This window comes from Chiloscyllium punctatum, chromosome 8 (assembly GCF_047496795.1).
Source record: "Chiloscyllium punctatum isolate Juve2018m chromosome 8, sChiPun1.3, whole genome shotgun sequence".
Lineage (NCBI taxonomy): Eukaryota > Metazoa > Chordata > Chondrichthyes > Orectolobiformes > Hemiscylliidae > Chiloscyllium > Chiloscyllium punctatum.
The window spans coordinates 60,872,894-60,896,806 of record NC_092746.1 but is presented as its reverse complement, the minus strand read 5'-3'; the positions used below and the strand labels follow the sequence as shown (position 1 = coordinate 60,896,806).

General features: G+C 40.2%; 1 protein-coding gene across 1 annotated transcript in view; it reads right to left on the bottom strand.

The window, feature by feature from the left end:
• The window catches only part of pdia4 (protein disulfide isomerase family A, member 4), a 43,659-nt gene extending 24,871 nt beyond the window's left edge, over nt 1-18,788 (bottom strand). The window contains exons 1-2 of the mRNA XM_072575646.1: nt 18,539-18,788; nt 1,744-1,930 (exon numbers count right to left, since the gene is read on the bottom strand). Of these exons, the coding sequence (XP_072431747.1) occupies nt 1,744-1,930; nt 18,539-18,620 (269 nt within the window). The 5' untranslated portion in view covers nt 18,621-18,788. The remainder of the gene's footprint in view (nt 1-1,743; nt 1,931-18,538) is intronic.
• Between the last annotated feature and the right edge of the window lie 5,125 nt (nt 18,789-23,913).

The window sequence follows — 23,913 nt, the reverse complement described above, 5'->3', positions numbered from 1 at the left end:
ATCTGCCACCTATCTGCCCACTCATCCAACTTGGCCACGTCCTCTCAAGGCTCTACAAACTTCCTCAATTTATCATGCTTCCAAGTTTCGTTACCATTTACAATTCTGAAATAATGGACTGTACACTAGATCTTATCATTTACATGAAGAAAAGCAAGGTCTCAATATCAAACCCTGGTAAACTGCAAAAACCTTCCTGTAGCCCAAAACACTTGACTGACCATTACTGTTTCCTATCACTCAGTATATTTTGTATCTCATGTTGGTACTGTCCCTTGCATTCCTTGAGCTATAAGACTTCGCACACAATCCTGTTATGTAGCACTGTATTGAAGGTCTTTTGAAAGTCCATATACACAGCATTACCCTCAATCCTCGTTACTTCTTCAAAAAAAAACTCCAAGTTAATTAAACATGACTTCCCTGTTAGGAATCTATACTTGCTGTAATCAAATCACTCTTTCATGCAACAGTGAGTTCTATCCTGATAACTGTTTTCAGAAGCTTTCCCACGAGTGAAGTTAAACTGACCATTCAACTGCTGAACTTATCTTTACAAGCTTTATTGAATAAAGGTATGTTTTTAATTCTCCAATACGGAAGAGTGGAAAAAGTACGGTTAGCGCCTTGCAATGTCCTTTTTTTTTTCCCCCCCATAGATGCATTTCATTTGGCCTAGGTACCAACAGTTCAGTACTTCACTTTTGAACTCTAGTGACAGCTTCCTCCTGTTACGATGGCCTAGAAAGCATTTACGCTCGGGGGAGCGAGAGCAAGAGAGAGAGAGAGCGTGAGAGCGTGCGCGAGAATATTAAAGGCTTAGCCATGCTCCTTGCCTCCATTTGAAAAATCCCCTTTTTGGTCCCTAACCAGTACTACTGCTCCTTTCAAAACACACTGCTCAGTTCCTTCCTTGCCCCATTGAAAACAGCACTCTAAACGGACTTTTCTTACTCTAGATTGACCAATGTATCATAGAGTTTAGAATGACAATGACTTTTGTTCTAAAATGTTCCTGAACTAACTTGACACACCTCATTTCTAAGAGCCATGTCTAAGAATGCATCCTCTCATGTTGGTCTGGACACAATGCTGGAGGAAACAATTCTAAAAATAATCTAGGAACATTTGCCCCTCAGTACCAACATCTCAGCCTGTATTTGGAAAATTAATAAGTTCCTAATTACAACTGGATAAATGTTAGCATCTAAATCTTCCTGCAAATTTGTTCCTCGGCATTCTTCCCATCAGTTGGTGGTGGATAGACTATATCCAGCAACGTAACTGAACCTCTGTTCTTTAGGTCTAGTCAATTTGATTTCTGCCCTTGAACCCTCAGGACATCCTTTTTTGCCAGTACTGCAGTGCTCTTAACCCCTCTTCCTTTATCTTTACTGAATACTACGTATGGAGAAATATTTAATACTGGATCTTGCCCTGTCACAATATGCTTCCACAAGGCTTTTAACTCTAAAATCACAGAGGAGAAAGAGGAAGATTGTGGACTAAAAAAACTATTGAACAAACTGTCAGAAAAATAGATTCAATAGCAATGATCAAAAGAAACCATTTACCAGTACTACAGGCAAGGAGCAGAGAAAGTGGAACAAAATATCTGTCAGGAGAGGCACAAATATGATGGGCTGAATAATGTTCTGTTGACTATTTTGAATTAACTTCATAGTAAAAAGGTACGTTATTTCTGTGAACAATAATCATGAATTTCATTGGAGTATTACCTACCAGGGGGCATGAAATTCGATTAGCACAACTTCCTTGCCTGCAATGAAGGAATCATAATTTGCATCTGTCAAAATCCAAACCCCATTTTCTTCCTTGACAGAGTCATCATCGTCCTCTTCATCATCGTCATCGTCGTCCTCCTCCTCATCATTATCATCATCATCCCCATCTCCATCTCCATCAGATTCTAGAAACAGTCAAATTAAAAAAAATCAATCATGCAAGGATACTAAATAGGTTATCTGCCTGTTTTTTCCTAAACTATTAATCCAAACATTTAAATAAGAATCGCTAGTCATTAACTACATTTGTTTTCAAATGTACACACAATACATGCTGTCATATTTAGTGACCTTTATAACTATAGCAAACTTTGTTTTAATTGGTACCTTATGAACCAGCACTCACCAGAAACCAGCGAAAAATTATACACTTCAAATAGTTTACTGTATTATCCCAATCTCCACAATGTCAGAATAGTCAGTTGAAGGTGCAAGTCAGAAGGCTCGCTGCTGGTACGTTTTACAACAAAGTTACATTTACAACATAAATCATTAGTACAGTAGAACAGTGATGTGTATATCCCATGTATTATGTTTCTATTACTTAGTGCATGTTGTTACATTGAATGTGGGGACCTCCATATGTCAGGTAACATTTGCTGCACAGTGAATGAGTGTGTGTGACCGCGTGTGCGTGTTGAGAAGAGAATTCTCCAGGGAGAATTAGCTCAAGAAAAATTAGTTACTCCACCATAACAGTAGATGCTGACGAGTGTTGACATCCACATGTGACTGCTTGATAAAATCAATTTACTACTAACTGCTTTTACATCTCAACATTTTGTATTACAGCTAATCCTCAACCACCTTACTGAGTAATAAATTTGAAACAGTATCTGATGATCAATCGGGTAGGACAAGTCAACAGTTTATTGTCAGCAAACAGGATGCTGAACTAGAGCAGATTCAACCAAAGCTTTTAAACAACGACTGTCTCAATTTAGTGGAATAAATATTCTATATCTGTCGAGCTTCTTGCAAGTAAGATGGAGTCTGGTATGAGATCATGTACTTTTGCTGGGATATTTAATAACTTAATGGATTTAAACACAGAGGCCAAGCTACTGTTTTATGTTTCTATAGAAACAAGTAGGTCAAGAGATGGAGCTGGAGACACCAAAACTGAAGAACATAAGCCCAGAGATACTGGGGAGATAGTTAACTGGACATTTGTTCCAGGAAGGAGTCACACCCTCTTAGGACTTCAAATTTAGTCTGTGGTTTAACTGTAAAAAAGAGCACATATAGGGATTCAAAAGGGAGCAACACTGAAACCGCACCCTTGCAATGGTCCAACAGGTTTGAGGTTCTAGAGGTTGGTGTGGACAAGAGCAGCGACTGGAGGAAGAGGAGTAAACTATGCTATGCACCATGGTGCTGGGGCTGCTCAAGTGGGAGAGTAAAGAAATGTAGTGGCAATCATAAATTAGATTGATACAGAAATACCTTTTTAACAGCTGACAACACAAATCCTGAAAGGGCAACTCCTCAGCAATGGGAGGGAGAAAGATTCAGTTGTGGCCCATGTGGGTATCAATCACAGACAAAACAAAGAAAGATTCCGCAACACAAAAGGGGACTTGGGGATATGTGAAAACAAAAGCTAGCACACAGGTAAAAAAAGGGAAAGGTAATGGAATGTTAGACTTCAATCCCTTTGTAATAAGGGCCAAGGAGTAGAGAAGTCTCACTGCAATGGTTCAACATACCGATAGACTACATAGAAGTACCACGTGCAGTTCTGCTTCTCTTATTTAATGGAAATATTGGAGGTGGTCAAGAGAAGGTTAATAGGATGATTCCAGTATGGAGGGATTGTCTTATGAGCAAATATTGAACAGGTTGGGACTTTACTCATTGTAATTTAGAAAGAGACAGGTTCTCTCATTTAAGACCATGCATGTTTCAAATGCATGAAGATGGATGAATTCCCAGGATCTGATCAGGCATACCCTAAAACTCCATGGGAAGCTAAGGAAGTGATTGTTGGGCCCAATGAGATACTTGGATCATCAATAGCCAACTTCCGGCACCTCACCTGTGACTAGCGTGGTACCACTATTTCAGAAAGGTAGTAAGGAATAGCTAGGAACTACAGAAACGAGCCTAACATCGATGGTGAGCAAGTTGGAGGAGGAATTCCTGAGAGACAGTGTCTACATATTTTTGGTTAGGCGTGAACAAATTAGGGACAGTCAACATGGCTTTGTGTGTGGCAAATCATATGTCAAACTTGATTGAGTTTCTTGAAGTAGTAACAAAGAATATCTGTATGGACTTCAGTAAGACTTTTGGCAAGGTTCCTCATGATGATTGGTTAGCAAGGTTAGATCACAGAATACAGGGAGAAATAGCCATTTGGACACAGAATTGGCACAAAGGTAGAAGACAGGGTGGTGGTGGTGGTGGAGGGTTGCTTTGCAGACTGGAGGCCTCTAACCAGTAGTGAGCCACAAGGATTGGGGCTGGGTCCACTGCTTTTCGTCAGTTATATGAATGGCTTGGATATGGACATAGGAGGCATGGTTAGTAACTTTACAGATGACACCAAAATTGGAGGTGTAGTGGACAGTGAAGAAGGTAACCTCAGAGTACATCAGGATTTTGATCAGATGGTTCAATGGGCTGAGAAGTGACAGATGGAGTTTAATTTAGACAAGCAGGAGGTGCTGCATTTTGGAAAGGCAAATCAGGGCAGGAATTATATACTTAAATGGTAAGGACACCCACATGCCAGTGAATTAAAAAGATGCTTCCCCTCTTGGGAGAGTCTAGGATTAGATAGCAGAGTTTCAAACTAAAGGGAGTGTTGTTGAACAAAGACCTTGGAGTGCAGGTTCATAGCTCCTTGAAAGTAGAGTCTCCTGGGGTGGGGCAGGGCAGGGTCCAGAACTAGAGACCGTAGATTTAGGGTGAGAGGGGAAAGATTTTAAAAAAGGACCTAAATGGCAACTTTTTCACAAAAAGAGGGTGGTGTGTGCATGTAATGAGCTCCCACAGGAATTGGAGGAGGCTGGTACAATTACAACATGTAAAAGGCACCTGGATGAGTATATGTATAGGAAGGGTTTAGAGGAATATGGGTGAAGTGCTGGCAAATGGGACTAGATTAATTTAGGATATCCAATCAGCATATAGGAATTGGACTGAAGGGCCTGTTTCTGTTCTTTTTATCTTTATGCCTCTTTAGGGGTTTGACATGCTGAATGGACATGAACTGCAGCAGTTCAAAAAGGCAGCTCACCATCATTTTCAAGGCCCAGTAGAGATAGACAATAAATGCTGGCCAGCCAATGACACCCACATGCCATCAGTGAATTAAAAAGATGCTTCCCCTCTTGGGAGAGTCTAGGATTAGATAGCAGAGTTTCAAACTAAAGGGGCACCAAGTTAAGCCTGAGATGAGGAACAATTTCTTCTCTCAGGGTTGAGTGCCTTTGGAACTGCTTGCCACAAAGAGCTGTGGGAGCAGAGTCCATGTACATACATGAAGGTGAGACTGATAGTGCCAACAATAAGCACTGTTTCAGAAACTCTTTCTACAATGCAGGGTTGCACATGAACACAACCATTGCATAATAGAAGAACTGACTATCTCACGGTCTTAAAAAGGGACCAAATACAGAGAGTAGCCAAATCTACGATCAAAACAAGTAGAAAAAAAACACTAGTTGTGCAAATGGGTGGCGAGAACATCCGAAAGCACAGTAGGCTATTCAATCCAGAGTCTGCTCTGCCATTCAATAAAATCATAGTTGACATAACTGCAGCCTAAACTCTAGTCCCCATAATCCTCAAATCATTGGATGAAAGTGCTGCTTTCAGGAATATGTTTGAACAGTTTGGGTTTTACAGGAATGTCCATGGACTATTTTCATCTTCAAAACAGATTAGATACAAAAAAAAAGGATTAAGAGAAAATCTTGGCAGGCAAGTTCATTGTGGATTTGGGAAAGCTCCTTAGGACAATGTCCTGGAACCAAACAACTGCCCATTTTGGAAGCAGTAACTATGCATGGCAATGCATAATGATATAAGCCTTTAATAGTAAAAGCGGTCTTCCTGATAAAATTGATCTACATTGGTGAACTTAACTTTTTTTCTTACAGTAATCTAATGTAGAGGGGTAGGGGAATCTAAACTAAAATTATGGAACAGTTTAAAATTAAAAAGGAATCTGCCATTTCAGATAGAGATTTATTCTTCAAGTGGGTCATTTAGAAATTCTGTACATCAAAAAAAAAAGCAGGGAAACTGACTTTTGATCTAAGGAAATCAAACATTACAATCTGGCAGGAAAGCTGAGACAAAGCAATAACCATATCATCCAAGGTCTTATGGAATAGCACAGCAGGGTCTATAGGTTGTAGGAGCTGTTACTTCTACTTCCATTTCCAAACGGAAGTCTTCCTATTTCAGATACCCACAGACAAATATGGTGGCATACTGAAATTGGTATTACAGGCAATAAACGTGGAGACAAATTCAAATTTTGCTGTGGCAGCTTGAAAGTTTGAATTCAATTTAAAACTCCAAAATAAGGTTAAAGATCAGATCACTTCAAAATCTGGCTCAGGAAACCTGTTATAATGCATTTTGACCTATGTAATTCAGATGCAGAATTATGTGGCTGAATCTTAACTGCGCTCAATGCTATAGCAAGTCACTCACCCTCAAACATGCAGCTTGATAGTGTCCAAGAAAATAACGATAGAGGCCATAGAAAAGGTCAAGGGACAAAAACATGATAGAAAGCACATCTGATTTGCTTTGTCCTAAAAATCCTGCTCACAAATATGAAGAGGACCCATGCCAAGAGAAGTACTCCACAAACGCATTAACATTCCATCATACATTCAGCATCATATCTTCAGCAAAAATCTGATTTGAGAAAGCATCCACAGATTTGCCAGGACAAATGATAACACTAGACTCCATATTGACCAACTTCAACATCCATTACCAAACAAAAGAAAAACCTCAGTAGCACAAGAACAGAAACTGCTGGAAAAGCTCATCAGGTCTGGCAGCATCTGTGGAGAGAAATCAGAGTTAACAATTCAGGTCAAGTGATCCTTTCTCAGGGTTGTTCTGAGGAATGGTCACTTGATCTGAAATGTTAACGGGTTTCTCTCCACAGATGCTGCCAGAGTTGCTGAGCTTTTTGAGCAATTTCTTATTGTTTTTGATTTACAGCATCCATAGTTCTTTCAGTTTTTAAACTCAGTAGCACTCGATAGGTTATGCCTCAGATTTAGGCATAACCAGCTCAAGGTCTTAAAAAGCGAGGAGATCATTTAAAGGGCAAAATCAACTGGGATAGATGACTATTTCCAAGACAATCTTGTCAGAAGTCACCATCAGCCAGCTCCTGTAGAAATGAAAAACACTTTGCTACCGAGGATACCCTGTGCTGCGTGACACAACTGCTATACTTAATAGAACCATGGAACAGCATGGAAGCAAATCATTCAGCCCATTTAGTCCACACTGAACCTCCAAACAGCATCCCACCCATACCCATCACCCTAACCTATCCTTGTAAACCTGCATTTCCCCAAGGCTAAACACCTAACCTGCACATTCTTGGAATGTGGGGAGCATTCAATGGAAACCCATGCAGACAGTCGCCTGAGGGAATCAAACTAGGGTCCTTGACACTGAGGCAGTGCTTTTTAATTATTTCGGTTTCAAAAAGTGTTCAAGTCAGAACATTTGACTGTTGTCAGTGTAATAACTTTGGCTATTACAAAGCACAAAGTTTATATAAGCCACTGTACATTTATCACAGGCTTATGTAATTTCAATAGAAATCTAAATGTGGGTATGAGTGCTGGTATAATATAGTATTACATCACAGAATTTGGAGAAAAAACGCATTTAGTTTGTTTTTGAGTTGCATATTTTCCAGTATGAAACAGCTACTGAAGGATCAGGGCTCAATTGGTTTCATACCCTGCTATACCTGGTAAGGTGCTGAAAGCTGCAGCAGTGACAAAAATGAGGTGAAGAGGAAACACATTGTTATGATACATAATATTTCTTGGCCATTCTTGTACAAGCTCATGAGTAGAATGGTCAGTGAAGTGAGGTGTTTCAAAGCAGCCTGCATCCAAACGTGGCATTTTCACAGGACAGAAAAATGAAAGGAAAGCAAAATCGAGCAATTCATTTTGGGCAATTAGTATTCCACCATATAATCTTTACATTCATGGCTCAGCACATATCTCAGTTTAACTCCTGGGTAGTAGAGGGGATGCTGGAGAAACTCAGCTAGATTTTTTTTTAAAAAAAGAAAATGAACAAAGCACTGCTGTTCAAAGCTTGTATTCCTAAAAATCTTGTCTTGTGATCTCAGATTTGAAACTTACAGCTTGGGAAGATCTGAACAGAGCAATCAATCTACATAACAGGGATTTGGGAGTCCTTGTCCATGAACCACAAAAAGCTAGTAGCCAAAGTTCAGCAGGTAATAGGGAAGACAAATGGAATGTTGGCGTTTATTTCCAACAGAATCAAATATTAAAGTAAGGAGGCTTTGCTACCCATGATACACAGTCTCATAGAAGGCACTAGTCAGACCACAGTTGTAACACTGGGAACAGCTGAGCTCCTAAAGGAAAGATATACTGGCATTGGAGGCAGTTCACAGAATATTCACTAGACTGATACCAAGTATGCAGGGTGTCTTTTGAGGAGAAGGCCCGTACTTGTTGGAATTTTAATGAATGAATGAATGAATGACAGGTGACTTCACTGAAGAATACAAGAATCTTGGGGGGGCTTAACAGGATAGATGTGAACACGTTTTCTCCTGTGGGAGAATCTAGGACTAAGAGGGCACAATCCCGGTATAAAAGAGGTCACACATTCAGGACGGATATGAAAGACAACTTTTCAGAAGGCAGGCTATTTCTGTAATTCTTTATCATAGAGGGCTATCAAGTTGGATAGTTAAGTATATTCAAGGCGGAGATAGACATTTTAAATCAGTAAGAGAATTAATAGTTATAGACATACGGTAGGAAAGTAAAATGTGAGACTTTCAGTGATTATCTCATTGAATGGCAGAGCAGACTATGGCTGAGTGTGCTACTTTTTTCCATTTTATGGTCTTAGTTCACTTTCCAGTCCTGGTAATATTTTGGTAGGAGTGAATGGCAGTGGACAATTAAATAATTAATTAGGAGTAGCTCCATGAATATTTCTATCCTCAGACATTCGCAAAAGCCAAGGTTGAAAACATTCACACAATCTTTAGTCAAAAATGCTGAATGAATGATTTATTATCTCCCAAACTCTCCATTACAAATCTAGGGTTCCACATAATCCTTACTGCACATGACAAAACACACTGTATAAACTAAAACCATCAACCCTGCCCTCAACCGGACAGTGCAGAAGACTTGTGTTCTATGAATTAGACATTTCCCTGGTCACGTTACCCCAATTTACCTACCAGATAATATGGAAAAACAAAATGCTTATAACATCTTGGTCAGAAACACAAGAAAAATATGCACCCTGGCAAAGTAGTTCATCACAGACTTCATAATGACAGACAGTGAAAATTGAGTGCTTTGGAAATCAAGAGGAAAACTCTATGGGTTAGTCAGGCCAAGAACAATAGAAAATTGGCATACTTTTAGAGAGAGACTCACCTCCAAAACTCACTAAAGTTCATTTCTACATAATCAAGTCACTTAGAAGGAAGCAGTAGGGGCATGTGAACGAAGTAAAAAAAAATCACTGACATTGTTGCTGGGTAAAAAAAAGAGTTCAGAATTTTGAACTAACAGCACTAAGAATTATCTTCACCACGTGGACTGCAGGAGTTTAAAAAATGGTGGTTGACTACAGCCATCAAGTGGAACTAAAGATAGGCAAATGCTATTTTTAACCACAGCAAACAACCACAAGTAGAGAAAAACAAAATACTAAAGGTGACATACCACAACCACATGCAAATCAATATCTGTTTGCTACCCAAATGTGCATTAATACATACTATTACTACCACGGATAGTGGTATATTCTCCAAATGTTGCATGTTTAAAGATCAACATTGGCAAGGGTGTTCAGCAAAGACATTAACTTGTAAATTTATTAAAAGAAAGTTAGCTCAGCTTTTGGCAGATAGTTGCTGTCTCTGTACATTTTTGAATGCCATTAATCACAATGAGCAGTTCAGTGATAGTGATTGTGCACTGGTTAGAACCTTTGTCTATTGCAAAAAGGTCATTAAATCTACAGGCATCCATAGGGCTGCACTGGAGGCAAAGTTTTGTAAAAATTATTCATTTGAGACAGAGGTATTACTGGCTTTATTGCCCATTCCCAATCTCCCTGGAGATGAGGCCTACTATTGCTTGAAATGCTGCAGTCCATATTGGTCAGAAAGTTCCAGAGTTGACCCAGAGACAGGAAAGAAATGGCACAGTTCCAAGTCCATGTGGTGTGGGCTGAAGATGGCAGTGTGGAAGGCAGTTTGGAGATTTTTTGTAGTGAATCATGTAGATGGCACATACTTTTGCTATTGCACACCATCAGTGAGGGGAGTAAATACTGAAGGTTTTGGATGGGGTGCCCATATAGAAGAGTTATAGGAACTGCACTCATCCAGGCACAAAGAGCATCACATCATACTCAAGACTTGAACCTTGTAAACAGTAATCAGGCATTGTGGGGACAGGAGTTGAGTTATAGAATTCTTAGTCTGTGATCTGCTCTTGTGGGCACCACGGTGCATTTAGCTGGTCCAGCTCATCTTCTGATCAATGGGAATACCCAGCCATTGACAGTGGGATAAATTATTCAATGGTAATACTATTCAAAAAAGGATAATGGTCAGATTGTTGGAGATGATCATTGTCTCACAAATGGTACTACCATTTTTCAGCCCAAGCCGAGATGTTGCCCAAATTTTGCTGGACGTGCACATTGGCAACTTCAGAGTTGTTGAAGGTGATGCTGAACATTGTTTGTTGCTGATGGAAAACATTTCCACTTCTGACCTTATGATGGAGAAGAGGTCATTGATGAAAAGTTGAAAACGTGTGGACCACAGACACTAATCTGAGGAATGCTTGCAGAGATGTTCTTGAGCAGAGGCTATTACCCTCCAAAACCACAATCACCTCCCTTTTCATGCTTGAGAGAAAACTCTCCATTGGTATAATCCTATGATTCACACTGATCCTGTTTTACAAGAGCTCTGACACCAAACTTGGTCAACTGCTGCCTTGATGTCCAGGACTATCACTCACTTCAAGATTTCAGCTCTTTTGTCCATGATTGCATCAAATCTGCAAAAACAGGTCAGGAACTGTTTTTCCCTCAAGTGTCTTTGTTACTTCTTCAAAAAACTCAATCAAGTTTGTGAGACATGGTTTCCATGCACAAAGCCATGATGACTATCTCTAATCAGTCCTTGCCTTTCCAAAGACATGCACATCCTGTCCCTCAGGATTTCCTCCAACAACTTGCCCACCATCGACATCAGGCTCACTGGTCTATAGTTTCCTAGCTTGTCCTTACCACCCTTATTAAATAGTGGAACCATATTTACCAACCTCCAGTCTTCTGGCACCCCACCTGTGACTATTGATGATACAAATATCTCAGCAAGAGGCCCAGCAATCACTTCTCTAGCTTCCCACACAGTTCTAGGTCACACCTGATCAGGTCCTGGGGATTTATCCACCTTTAAGCATTTCAAGCCATCCAGCACTTCCTCCTCTGTAATCTGGACATTTTTCAAGACGTCACCATCTATTTCCCTACATTCTGTATCTTCTATATCCTTTTCCACATTAAATACTGATGCAAAATATGCGTTTAGTATCTCCATCTCCTGTGGCTCCTGCTGATCTTTGAGGGGCCCTATTCTCTCCCAAAGTTATCCTTTTGTCCATAATGTATTCATTAAAAACTCTTTGAATTCTCCTTAACTCTATTTGCCAAAGCTATCTCATGTCCCCTTTTTGCCCTCCTGATTTCTCTCTTAAGTATACTCCCACTGCCTTTATACTCAATGATTCACTCAATCTATCCTGGCGATACCTGACATATGCTTCCTTCTTTTTCCTTAACCAAACCCTCAATTTCTTTAGTCATCCAGCATTACCTATAACCGACCAGCCTTTCCTTTCACCATAACAGGTTGATCATCTATGAGCCACTTCTGGCTGAAAATGGATACAAATGATTTGGACTTGTCTTTTGCAGCAACTTATCTGTCTCGTTGTTGAAAGTGGAGGTATTTCAATATGTCTAATCTGCTAGCTGCCCACCAACATTCAAGGCTGAATGTGGCAAGATTGGAGAATATTGGTTTTGCGATTACATTGCATGCAATATGCAATTGACCAAGCTTTGTATGGAAATGTATGCAATCCTGAGATGCAGCATCACTGGGTTGACCCCTCATTTTTAGGTACACTTAGTGCTGCATTGGCATCCCCTCTCCTGTATTCTTCACTGAATGAGTACTGAGACTGTATATATTGATGTTCAACGGTTGAGAGAGAGAAGATTTGTAGCTCGGAAGCTCGTTGTTGTGGTTCTGTTCACAGAGCTGGGAATTTGTGTTGCAGACGTGTCATCCCCTGTCTAGGTGACATCCTCAGTGCTTAGGAGCCTCCTGTGAAGCACTTCTGTGATGTTTCCTCCAGCATTTATAGTGGTTTGTCTCTGCCGCTTCCAGTTGTCAGTTCCAGCTGTCCGCTGCAGTGGCCGGTATATCGAGTCCAGGTCGGCGTGTTTGTTGATAAAATCTGTGGATGAGTGCCATGTCTCTGGGAATTCCCTGGCTGTTCTGTGTTTGGCTTATCCTATAATAGTAGTGATGTCCCAGTCAAACTCATGTTGCTTGTCATCCGCATGGCTACTAAGGATAGCGGGTCGTGTCTTTTTGTAGCTAGTTGGTGTTCATGGATACGGATCGTTAGCTGTCTTCCTGTTTGTCCTATGCAGTGTTTTGTGCAGTCCTTGCATGGGATTTTGTATACTATGTTGGTTTTCCTCATGTTGGGTATCAGGTCCTTTGTCCTACTGAGTTGTTGTTGGTTTGTGTGCTGTTAGGAGTCCTAGTAGTCTGGCTGTCAGTTCAGAAATGTTCTTGATGTATGGTAACGTGGCTAGTCCTTTAGGTTGTGGTATGTCCTCATTCTGTTGTCTTTCCCTTAGGCATCTGTTGATGAAATTGTGGGGGTATCCGTTTTTGGCGAATACATGGTAGAGGTATTCTTCTTCCTCTTTTTGCAGTTCTGGTGTGCTGCAGTGTGTTATGGCCCTTTTGAACAGTGTCTTGACGCAACTTCTTGTGTGTTGGGGTGGTTGCTTTCGTAGTTCAGGACTTGGTCTGTGTGTGGCTTTCCTGTATACAATTGTGGTGAATTCTCCGTTCAGTGTTCTCTGTACCATCACGTCTAGGAATGGGAGTTGGTTGTCCTTTTCCTCCTCTCTAGTGAATCGGATTCCTCCGAGTGTCGTTGATGATCCGGTGTGTTTTTTCTATTTGTGATTTTAATGATTACAAAAGGTGTCATCTACATATCTGACCCAGAGTTTGGGTTGAATTTGCGGTAAGACTGTTTGCTTTAATCTTTGCATTACCGCTTCTGCTAGGAGTCCAGAGATGGGTGAGCCCATGGTGTATCATTGATTTGTTCATATATTTGGTTGTTGAATGTGAAGTGTGTTGTGAGGCACAGGTCCAGTAGTTTGAGTATGCAGTCTTTGTTGTTAGGTTCCCCGTCTTGTTGTCTGTTCTGTATGTCCAGCAGGTTGGCTATTGTTTCTCTGGCTAGGGAACATATTTATGTATATGCAAATTAGAACAGGGACTAGATTAGACATGATGGGTTTGCAAAAGATTTAATATTTGCTTGAAATTGGAATGTCCAAAAAAGGCTGATATGGCTACAGTTCACCTACTTACAAAAAAAAAGGGGCCTTTGGAAGCATGCCTAGTGAAGCTATTCAGACTTTTATTACTTTAATCAGTGAACAAACAGACCCAAAAAGCCCTACTGGTCTCAACTGTTGTCACCTAGCAACAGTTGTTAGGTGGAGGTAGTGGGCATTTTTTTCCCCAGTACATACCTAACAGCTTTGGGCAGCTGGAGGGGTTCTGCAAGTAAAAATCAGAGCCCAGAGCTGAAAGGAGCACTACCTCTAGAAAAGTTTGAAACAAAACTGAAGAAGTTTCAATAGCAGAAGCCCCAACAGCTTATCATCGGAAACTAAAATGTAGTCTGAAGATTTTCCATTATTTTTCAGCAATCAGATCTCATAGAAAAGGATTTCAAAAACACAAGTCAGAAAAACAAAATTGCTGAAAATAGATTACTGGGCCCGAAACACTAATGCTGCTTTCTCTCCACAGATGTTGCCTGAACTGCTAAGCATCTTCAGCTGTTTGTTTCATATAATCCAGATCCACAGTTCTATAATGTGGCAAAATGCAGAAGAATTGAGGGATCACCAGTGCTGATCGTCCAATGTTAATTCAACTTGCCCAATTCAGTCCCAACATCCACAAGTAATTGCAGTGATATCCATCAGCTTTTCCACGTGTCCACGTGTCCAGTTAGTTGTGCAAAGCTTAACATTAAATTGCTGTTGGCAATTTATTTTGCTTTTCAAAAAAAGTGTTATAGGTTTAAAGCACACAATCAATTTGTGCACATTCAAGATCTCCCTTGAATTAATGCCCTATTGTCTTGGGGTGACAGAAACCAAAGATTTTTCTAACTGCTCAGATAGATCTAAAAATCTCAGGAGCAGGGACTTTAAAATGGCAGCTTGGCCAATATTCACAATTTTTTAAAAAAAACTTGCCAACTAGCTACTATGTTTAGGAATCCACAGTTGTCAAAAAGATTTATTTTTAAGTACGTTAATCTGCCAAATGAATATTGCTTAAATAGACATCCACTGAAAATTAGCATTACATGAATTCTAGTACTGACTGCATTTATGTAGTGTAGTTATATCAGTTCACTGCAGTCACTAAGTTGCTTTCACCCTACAGATTGAATGTACTGACTTTGTGTGTTTCATCTGGAGTATCAAATATATGGTTATGACAAAGAGTAACGAAAGAAAGATCATATTGTGTTACTGGGGTAAAACAAAAAGGAAGCCATTTGTTAATAAATGTTACTGGGAAATAAAGGGACATACTTGCCAGGTAAATACACTGCACACTTCTAACACTCCCCAAAATAAAATGCAAATGTACTCACATGACAGGCTTGATACTTTCCAAATTAGAATCAGCCATACAACCGGATAAGAGTTTGAGAGAGCAGGAAATCTATCAAATCATAAAGGACTAAGTTTCTAAGAATGCATAGGAGGATACATTTAAGAAAGCAATAATGCACCCGATGGAACCTCGATTATCCGAATTTCGGATTATCTGAACACGATCACAATGTACCAATGCATGGCTAAATTATATTATCCAGCATTCGATTAACTGAATGAAATGTTCCCCGCCCATGGCCTTCGGATAATCATGGTTCCTCTGCAAATGTTTGAAAAATAAATTCCATAGGATCTTTTAAACCTTCTCAATCTGCAAGATTCAAAAATAGCATATAGATCTGTTGGATCACTAGTAAATTATCACAGCAATGAGTGAGAACAGTGCAATTACTAAAATAGTAAACTGCTATTTTGGAAGTGTTCACAAATGAACTTAAAGAAACAGTAATCGACTAGAAATTTTCAAAAAAATACACAAGTAGTAATTTTCAAAGAACTGAATGCAGTCACTTCTTTTCAAGAGATCACTATACTTGGCTAAGTGGTTTGAAAAGTGACAGTTTTAAAAAAAAATGGAAGAGATCATTTCATCAAGTTATAACTACAAGCTCCTTTGATGAAATCTTATCTGAAGTTGATGAAAGAAAGATCTTCATATGCTAGACAGCCAATGTAGCTTAGAAGTAGCAGACTGTGCTAAACCAACCCATTAGATTCTTTGAAAGTAGTTTGTCCTCAGTAGATAGGCAGTTCACTTTTTACCTAGTTCACTAAAGAGCAAGCTGTTATGGTTGGATAATATTTCAAGATTTAGTGAATTGACAATATTGTGGTAGGCAGAGAATGATGCTGCATCAATTGAATTAAATACAATAGCGGTCTAGGTACATACACTGGCATATCGTAAATTGGAAGTAGTGGGAAATGATAAATAAAATCCAGAAAAAACAGATTTTTAACATTTCTTAGATGTACCCTCCTATGCATTCTTAGAAATTTAGTCCTTTATGATTTAATAGATTTCCTGCTCTCTCAAGCTCTTATCCTGTTGTACAGCTGATTCAAATTTGGAAAGTATCAAGCCTGTCATGTCAGTACATTTGCATTGGGGGGGGAGGGTTAGAAGTGTACACAGTATTATCTGGCAAGTATGCCCCTTATTTCCCAGTAGCATTTGTTAGCAAATGGCTTCCCTTTTTTTGAAATCCCAGTAACACAATATGACCTTTCTTTCGTTACTCTTGATGTCATAACCATATCTTTGATAAGAGTGATGAAACATCACAAAAAGTCAGCACATTCAATTCTATAGGGCAAAATGAAGTGCAAATGAAGAAGTCACATAAGTAGATTCAAATTACTGAGATTTGGTGGAGGATGATTTTAAAATATAGTTCAAAGGAAACCTGATAGCAGCAGTACAAAAGGAAAGATTCTGGAGTTTTGATCGCCAGGACATTGTACATAGCTGTAGTGTGCTCAAAAGGTAGCTAGCAAATGCACAATTATATGTACAATTGAGAGACAATTCTGAATTGAAGTCCAACCGAGGGTCATCTCAGACCCAGATTTCATTACTTTGATTTATAAATTTTAAACTTGATTCAAAGGGTATAATTAGATTAATCAGAGAAAGATGGAGTAGAATCGAGCAGATGTAGGGTGACTTAAGACTTTCCACGAAGTAGAGGTGATATAAAGCACTGGGGACACTTGGCAAACCTCCAGGACAACTGTTAAGCCATAATCCATCCCCAAGTATAATGCCTACGTTCAAAAAGTCAAGTGTATTGCTTATCTCAACTTTTAGAGAAAAAAAAGGACAAAAAAATCCAGCAACAACCAAAGGGACACATTCATATTACCAATTGTTTTATCTTGTGCAGAGAATAAACCATCTGCTAACATCCTATTAGTACATACTTGGTTCTGAAGCACAGGACTTGAAACAATAACTTTTTCTCCACAGATACTGACAGACCTGTTGAATTTCCCCAATCTTTGTTTGCTTGTACTTTTTACTGCTTGCCATCCATCAACTCCATGACAACAAATTTAGTTAACATTTTAAATAAATCCATTTCCTGCTGTGCACTCATGAAGGTCACACTTGCTAGAAGCACAAAATAGTCTTTAAAAGCAAATGTAAGAAATTTTCATTCATAGATCAGAAAAAGTAATTAAACAACCACAGTCACTAACTTAAATGCATAATGAATCACAGAAAATCTCATTGATAATTTCATAGAATAGCCAGAGGTGAAATCCACCTGATCAACTTTGTCTGGATTTGAAAACAAATTGCTGGAGAAACTCAGCAGGTTGAGCAGCAGCATCTATGGAGAGAAAGCAGAATCAACAGTTCTGGTCCAGTGACCCTTCTTCAGAAGCATCTGAGATTTTCTTGCAATTTGTGTTCTAGTTTCTGATTTTCAGCATCCACAGTCTTTGGTTCTTTTGCCTGGAACTTTCAACCACTACATTTGAGGGGACCTTCCACATTTTAGTTACCTTTGATTTTAAACATTGAAGAAAGAAGACTATAAGCATTTGCAAAAAAGTTAAACAGAGGACCCAATCACCTTCCTCCATGTCCTTTCCCCAACTCCATACACACAGCTTTGGCATCACACCAGCTGCTACCACAATCAACCCAATGCCAGTCACTAATGGTCCCCATTAGCAGCTATTGATTCTCCCTGTCTGATCTTTACCCATTCCTTTTGTTTGTTCAAGTGCTGCTGTTCCCTCTCCAGACATCATTTATTATTCCCCCCATGCTCCACAACCATTTTTTTCCTAGCTACACTCAGTTCTGAAGGGTCACCGGACTCCAAATGCTACCTGCTTTCTCTCCAGAGATATTGCCAGACCCGCTGAGTTCCAACATTTTCAGTTCTTATTTCAGATTTCCAGCATCCACAGATTTGTTTACCACCAAGTTGATGAGCCAAATGCTGAAAAAGTTTCATACCAATCACAAACGCTTAAGCACACAAAGTATGTTCCACGTGTGTTAACTTCAACACCAACTGCAAGTCAGTGGACAGATCACTATTGTTAGCACATTTTTGTATCTTATTAGTTTAGCAAACGTGCAACTCAGCCGAATAGAAAGCAACGCCTCGTATGAAACTGAGTCCATCAACATCGTGTGCCCTGCCTGCATCACGCCCAAAGTTCTGCTCTCAAAACAGATGAGCAAGCTCATGATTTTATCTACTCCTGCTCAAAAGGTCACAGCTTCTTTGGAGGACTTCAAAATCAAGTTCCGGCGCCTGCAAGTGGTGTCGCGACGCATCGAGACCGGTTGGACTGACTATCTTGGGGAACAGGAGCGAGTACGAAACCGATCTACAAATGAACCGTCTACAGAGGCGGTTGCATGCGGAGAGGGGAACTGGCTGCTGCACTGGCTGGAGACGAGCATCCGTGAATGCCACCTGAGCGGTGCTTACCCGTCTCATCCTGGGCCAACGCGGTCAGGGCGAGCTGTGTCAGGAGGAGGAGCAGTAGCAACGACACTTTCTTCAGCTCCATTCGAGCTCAGTACCGGTGTTCTAGTCCCAGAGGAGTTCAGGCGTTTTTCCCCTCCCCCCACCTCTGAGACTCTACCTCGCGCTCAACAACTGTCCTTCACTTCAAAAACTCCAGCTCGCGCTCCCTCGCGGGTATATCCCCGGGCCGCCGCGCCTGCGCGAGTCGGGCGGAGACGCGTCGCTCTTCCCATTCGGCAAGCTTCCCTGAGCTGCCCGTTTCCTATTGGCCGGCAGGCTGTCCAATGGAATGATGCCACTCGGAGAGTCGGAAAGGCGGGGTGAGTGGAACGCAGGTCGACGTGGGAGTAAGTGAGTGGTGGAGTAGTGGGGCTTGTCTGGGCAACCGCTTACATTGATGTTACTGTATGGGTGGGTGCGAAGTATTATATTCAACGTAAACCTGAGTCACATGAGCTTTTACATTTAAAGATTCAGTCAGGGTCGCAATACGTCACTACACGCATAAGGTGGCGGTCGCTATTCAAAATCCAATTCTCTAACCCTGAGGGCTATGGAAGGTCAGCCTTCCAGACTATTCAGAGATTTACAGATTTCTAAATACCAAATTAGATATAGGGATAGTTTTGAGGAAAAGAGCATTGCCATCACTTAATTCAATACGATCTACCCCTCGGGATTTATCATTGACGAAAAACATACTGGAGCAGCCATATAAATATTAAGAAAGTGGGAATTTTGCAGTGAGGAACTACAGGCTTTTATTCACCCTTTCCCTGGTCCTTTGAGTTTACTCTGGATATTAATAACCCAAGGAGAAAGTGAGGACTGCAGATGCTGGAGATCAGAGCCGAAAATGTGTTGCTGGAAAAGCGCAGCAGGTCAGGCAGCATCCAAGGAGCAGGAGAATCGACGTAGATTCTCCTACTCCATGGATGCTGCCTGACCTGCTGCGCTTTTCCAGCAACACATTTTCGGCTATTAATAACCCAAGACCGTTTTAACAACACACCCAAAGATCTTTATTAAAGCAAAGTATGCTATAAAATGCTGTAAAATCTTACCTATACAATGCTTAAAATCACAAGTGAACTTCTTTATGTGGAACAAAACAGAAGTTGCTGGAAAAGCTCAGCAGGTTTGCAGTATCTGTGCAGAGAAATCAGAGCTGATGTTTTGGGTCCAGCGACCCTTAGAATTTTGATTTCTCTTCACAGATACTACCAGACCTGTTGAGCTTTTCCAGTATCTTCTGTTTTTGTTTGTGATTTGCAGCATCCACAGTTCTTTTGGTTCTTTGTGTGGACTTGGCTGAAGATCAGACCAGAACAAGTGATCAGCCCACTCCATCTCAACTTCCCATCATTAATCAATTGATGTTCCCCCCACCACCCCACCCCCCCAAAGCTTGCCAAATTGTTACTGTGAGGCAAGTTGCTTAATATGCTTTCCATGCAAAGAGGCAATGTTTTGACACCTTCGACAATATTCAGTGTTTTGAAAATAATCAGTTTGACAACTGGCAAATATCACAAACATGGACATTGGTGAGGCCAATTTTAGAATTCTGTGTTCGATCCTGATCTCCCTGCTACAGGAAAGATGTTGTAAAACTTGAAAGGATTGACAAGGATGTTGCCAGGTTCAGAGGGTTTCAGCTGTAGGGAGATGTTGATTAGGCTAGGGCTTTTTTCCCTGGAGTGTAAGAGGCTGGTGACCTCATAGAGGTTTTTAAAATCACGTGGGGCATGGATAGTGTGAATAGCCAGGGTAAAGGAGTCCAAAACTAGAAGGTTTAAAATAAGAGGGGAAAGATTTAAAAAGGACCTAAGGTGCAGCCTTTTCACACAGAGGGTGGTGCATGCATAGAATGAGCTGCCAGGGGAGGTGGTGGAAGCAGGTACAATTCCAACATTTAAAAGGCATCTGGATGGGTACATGAGTAGGAAAGGTTTAATGGGACATGGGCCACCTGGTGGCAAATGGGACGAGATCAGTTCAGGATATCTGGTCGGCACGGATGAGTTAGACCAAAGGGTTTGTTTCCTTGCTGTGTAACTCTATGACTTTGTAATGTTTTCCAAGTCAGTTTATAATCAAATAACTCATGAAAACTTAGAGTCATAGAGACGTACAGCATGAAAACAGACATTTTGGTCCAACTTGTCCATGCTGACCAGGTACCCTCAACTAATCTAGTCCCATTCGCCAGCACTTGACCCATATCCATCTATTCATTTACCTTCTAAATGCCTTTTAAATGTTGCAATTGTACCAGCCCCGAACAGTTCATCTGGCAGCTCATTCCATACATGCGTGAAAAAGTTGCCCCTTAGATCTCTTTTAAATTTTTCCCCTCTCACCCTCAACCAATGCCCTCTAGATCTGGACTCCACCACCGAGGGAAAAGACCTTGTCTATTTACCTTATCCATGCCCCTCATGATTTTATAAACTTCTATAAGATCACCCCTCAGCCTCTGACACTCCAGGGAAAACAGCCCCAGCCTATTTAGCCTCTCCCTATAGCTCAAACCCTCCAACCCTGGCATCATCCTTGTAAATCTTTTCTGAACCCATTCAAGTTTCACATTATCCTTCCTATAGGAGGGAGATGAGAATTGCACACAATATTCCAAAAATGGCCTAACCAATATCCTGTACATCTGCAACATAACCTCCCAGCTCCTGTATTCAATGCTCTGATCAATAAAGGAAAGCATATCAAATACCTTATTCACTATTCTATCTACCTGTGACTCTACTTTCAAGGAAATATGAACCTGCACTGCAAGGTCTCTTTGTTCAGCAACATTCTCCAGGACCTTAATCACAAGCGTATAAGTCCTGTCCTGATTTGCCTTTCCAAAATTCAGCATTTATCTAATTTAAACTCCCATTTACCACTCCTTGCCCCATTGGCCACTTGATCAACATTCCATTGTATTCTCAGGTAACCTTTGCTGTCCACTATACCTCCAATTGTGGTGTCATCTACAAACTTACTAACTTTTATGTTCACATCTAAATCATTTATAAAAATGACGAAAAGTAGTGGACCCAGCACTGATCTTTGTGGCACATCACTGGTCACAAGCCTCCAATCTGAAAGGTAATCCTCTACCACCATCATCCTCTGTCTTCTATCTTTGAGCCAGTATTGAAATGGCTAGTTCTCCCTGTATTCCGTGTGATGTAATCTTTCTAACCTGCTTGTATCTCTTTGGAAAAATGCTTATCCCTTAGTTTTAATGAACTGTGATATAAGACTTTAGCTTGCGCTCGCTGTTTACCACTTGTATGTCATGCAATGAATATTAATATTTACACAGCACAATTCCATGGCAATCACTAATTCAGCTAATATATAGTCCTCATTATCATATCTGATTCATTGTGTTTGCTTTAATCTAACCTTCAGCTTTTTCACAGTTACTGGGCTGTTCAGACCATTGCTGTTGAATTATAAGGCTTGATTTAAATAAATACATGCGTTCCTTCAGCCAACACAAACACTTTAAAAATCATGATTTGGAGTTGGACTGGGGTGTACAAGGTTAAAAATCACACAACACCAGGTTATAGTCCAACAGGTTTAATTGGGAGCACACTAGCTTTTGGAGCTAACACCTTCAACATATTGTCTAGCTATCACCATTGTTAACAGCTAACCCAAGAATTCAACTTTAAAAAAAAGGTTTTGTGATTTACACATGAAAGAAGTGAAACTATCACTATATTCTAACAGATAACAGACAATCAATTTTTCAATGTATAATTTCAATTACATCACACTGCAAATTTTTGCTATAAATTCTGTGTTACGTTTGAGCCCTCCACTATCACCTGATGAAGGAGCGTCGCTCCGAAAGCTAGTGTGCTTCCAATTAAACCTGTTGGACTATAACCTGGTGTTGTGTGATTTTTAACTTAAAAAATCAGTGACCTTCCTAATCCTTAAAACATTACCAAACTTCATTTGCTTTCTCCTTCTCATTTCATTCATTCAATTTCATTTTGGGTAACCCAGCAAACTCTGGGTGAATAGAAACAGAAATTGCTGGAAAAACTCATCAGGTCTGTCAGCATCTGAGGTGAGAAAACAGAACTTATGTCTCAGGTCTAGTTCTTCAGAACTTAAGGAATTTTAGGTTGATATCCACAGTGACTCACAGTAGTATTTGCGTGTACTTGACTGGATCCAGGGGTCTATTTGGTTTAAAACGGTAGGAACAACTGTTGGTTAGCCTTGACAAGAAATGTTAACAGAGAAGTAAAAAGCACTATGTTGACTTTTCTAAGTTTTATCTTAACTATTATTAATTTCTCCTTGAAACTGTAGAATTTTGACATCCTAGATTTTGAAATAAAAACAAAATATCAGCCATATCATGATATTTCAAAATTTTATTTCTTTAACTTAAATTTTTAAAATCTCTTCGGACAGGTCAGAAATGACATTTGCCAAATATTGAGAACGGATGACCCAGTCATCTGTCTAGCAGTCATCCACACTGGTCGTCGCTTTGGTAAGGACACCTTTTTGGTCTTGGGAGTGAATATTGTCGATCATGTGCCAGTGCTTTGACTATGGATCATTCCAAGCAATCTTGAATTGAAGTACTCCAACTTGGTGCATCACTGCATGAGTGATGTTGTATAGTTCCTGGACCTCACTGGTGGTCCTCTGAAATGGTGCCATGAGCCAAATGCTCAATGGATATGTCTTATCATTACAATGTCACCCTGAGGTTCTCTGTGTAGAAATCATGGCATGTCTGACCTTCCTTGATGATCACCATTTCTGCATTGTGCTCTCAAGAAAAGCAACATTGTGACGACCATTGGAGTTTCAATAGCATGGAAGTCATCACACATGCCTACAGATGACAGTATCCAGGAACAAGCCCTGCAACCCACCACGTCAATGCCGACTATTATATTATTCTAAACTAATCCCATTTGCCTGCACATGCTTCATATTCCTCTATCTCCTGCCTGTTCATTGGTTTGTCTAAACATCTCTTAAATGTTGTTATCATATCTGCTTCTACCACCACCCCTGGCAGCGTGCATTAGGTACCCGCCTTCTGTGTAAAAACATTTGTCTTGTACATCTCCTTTAAACTTACCCCTCACACATTAAATCTATGCCCCCTAGTACGTAACATTTCCATCCTTGGATAAAGACTAACTATACAACTTACCTCATAACTTTATATGTTTCTACCAGAACGTCCTCAGCCTCTGACACTCTAGTAAAAATGTCCAAGTTTTTTCAGCCTCCATGTTTAAAAGAATTCAAAAATAACTTGTTCAATGTGAGATGCAATATTA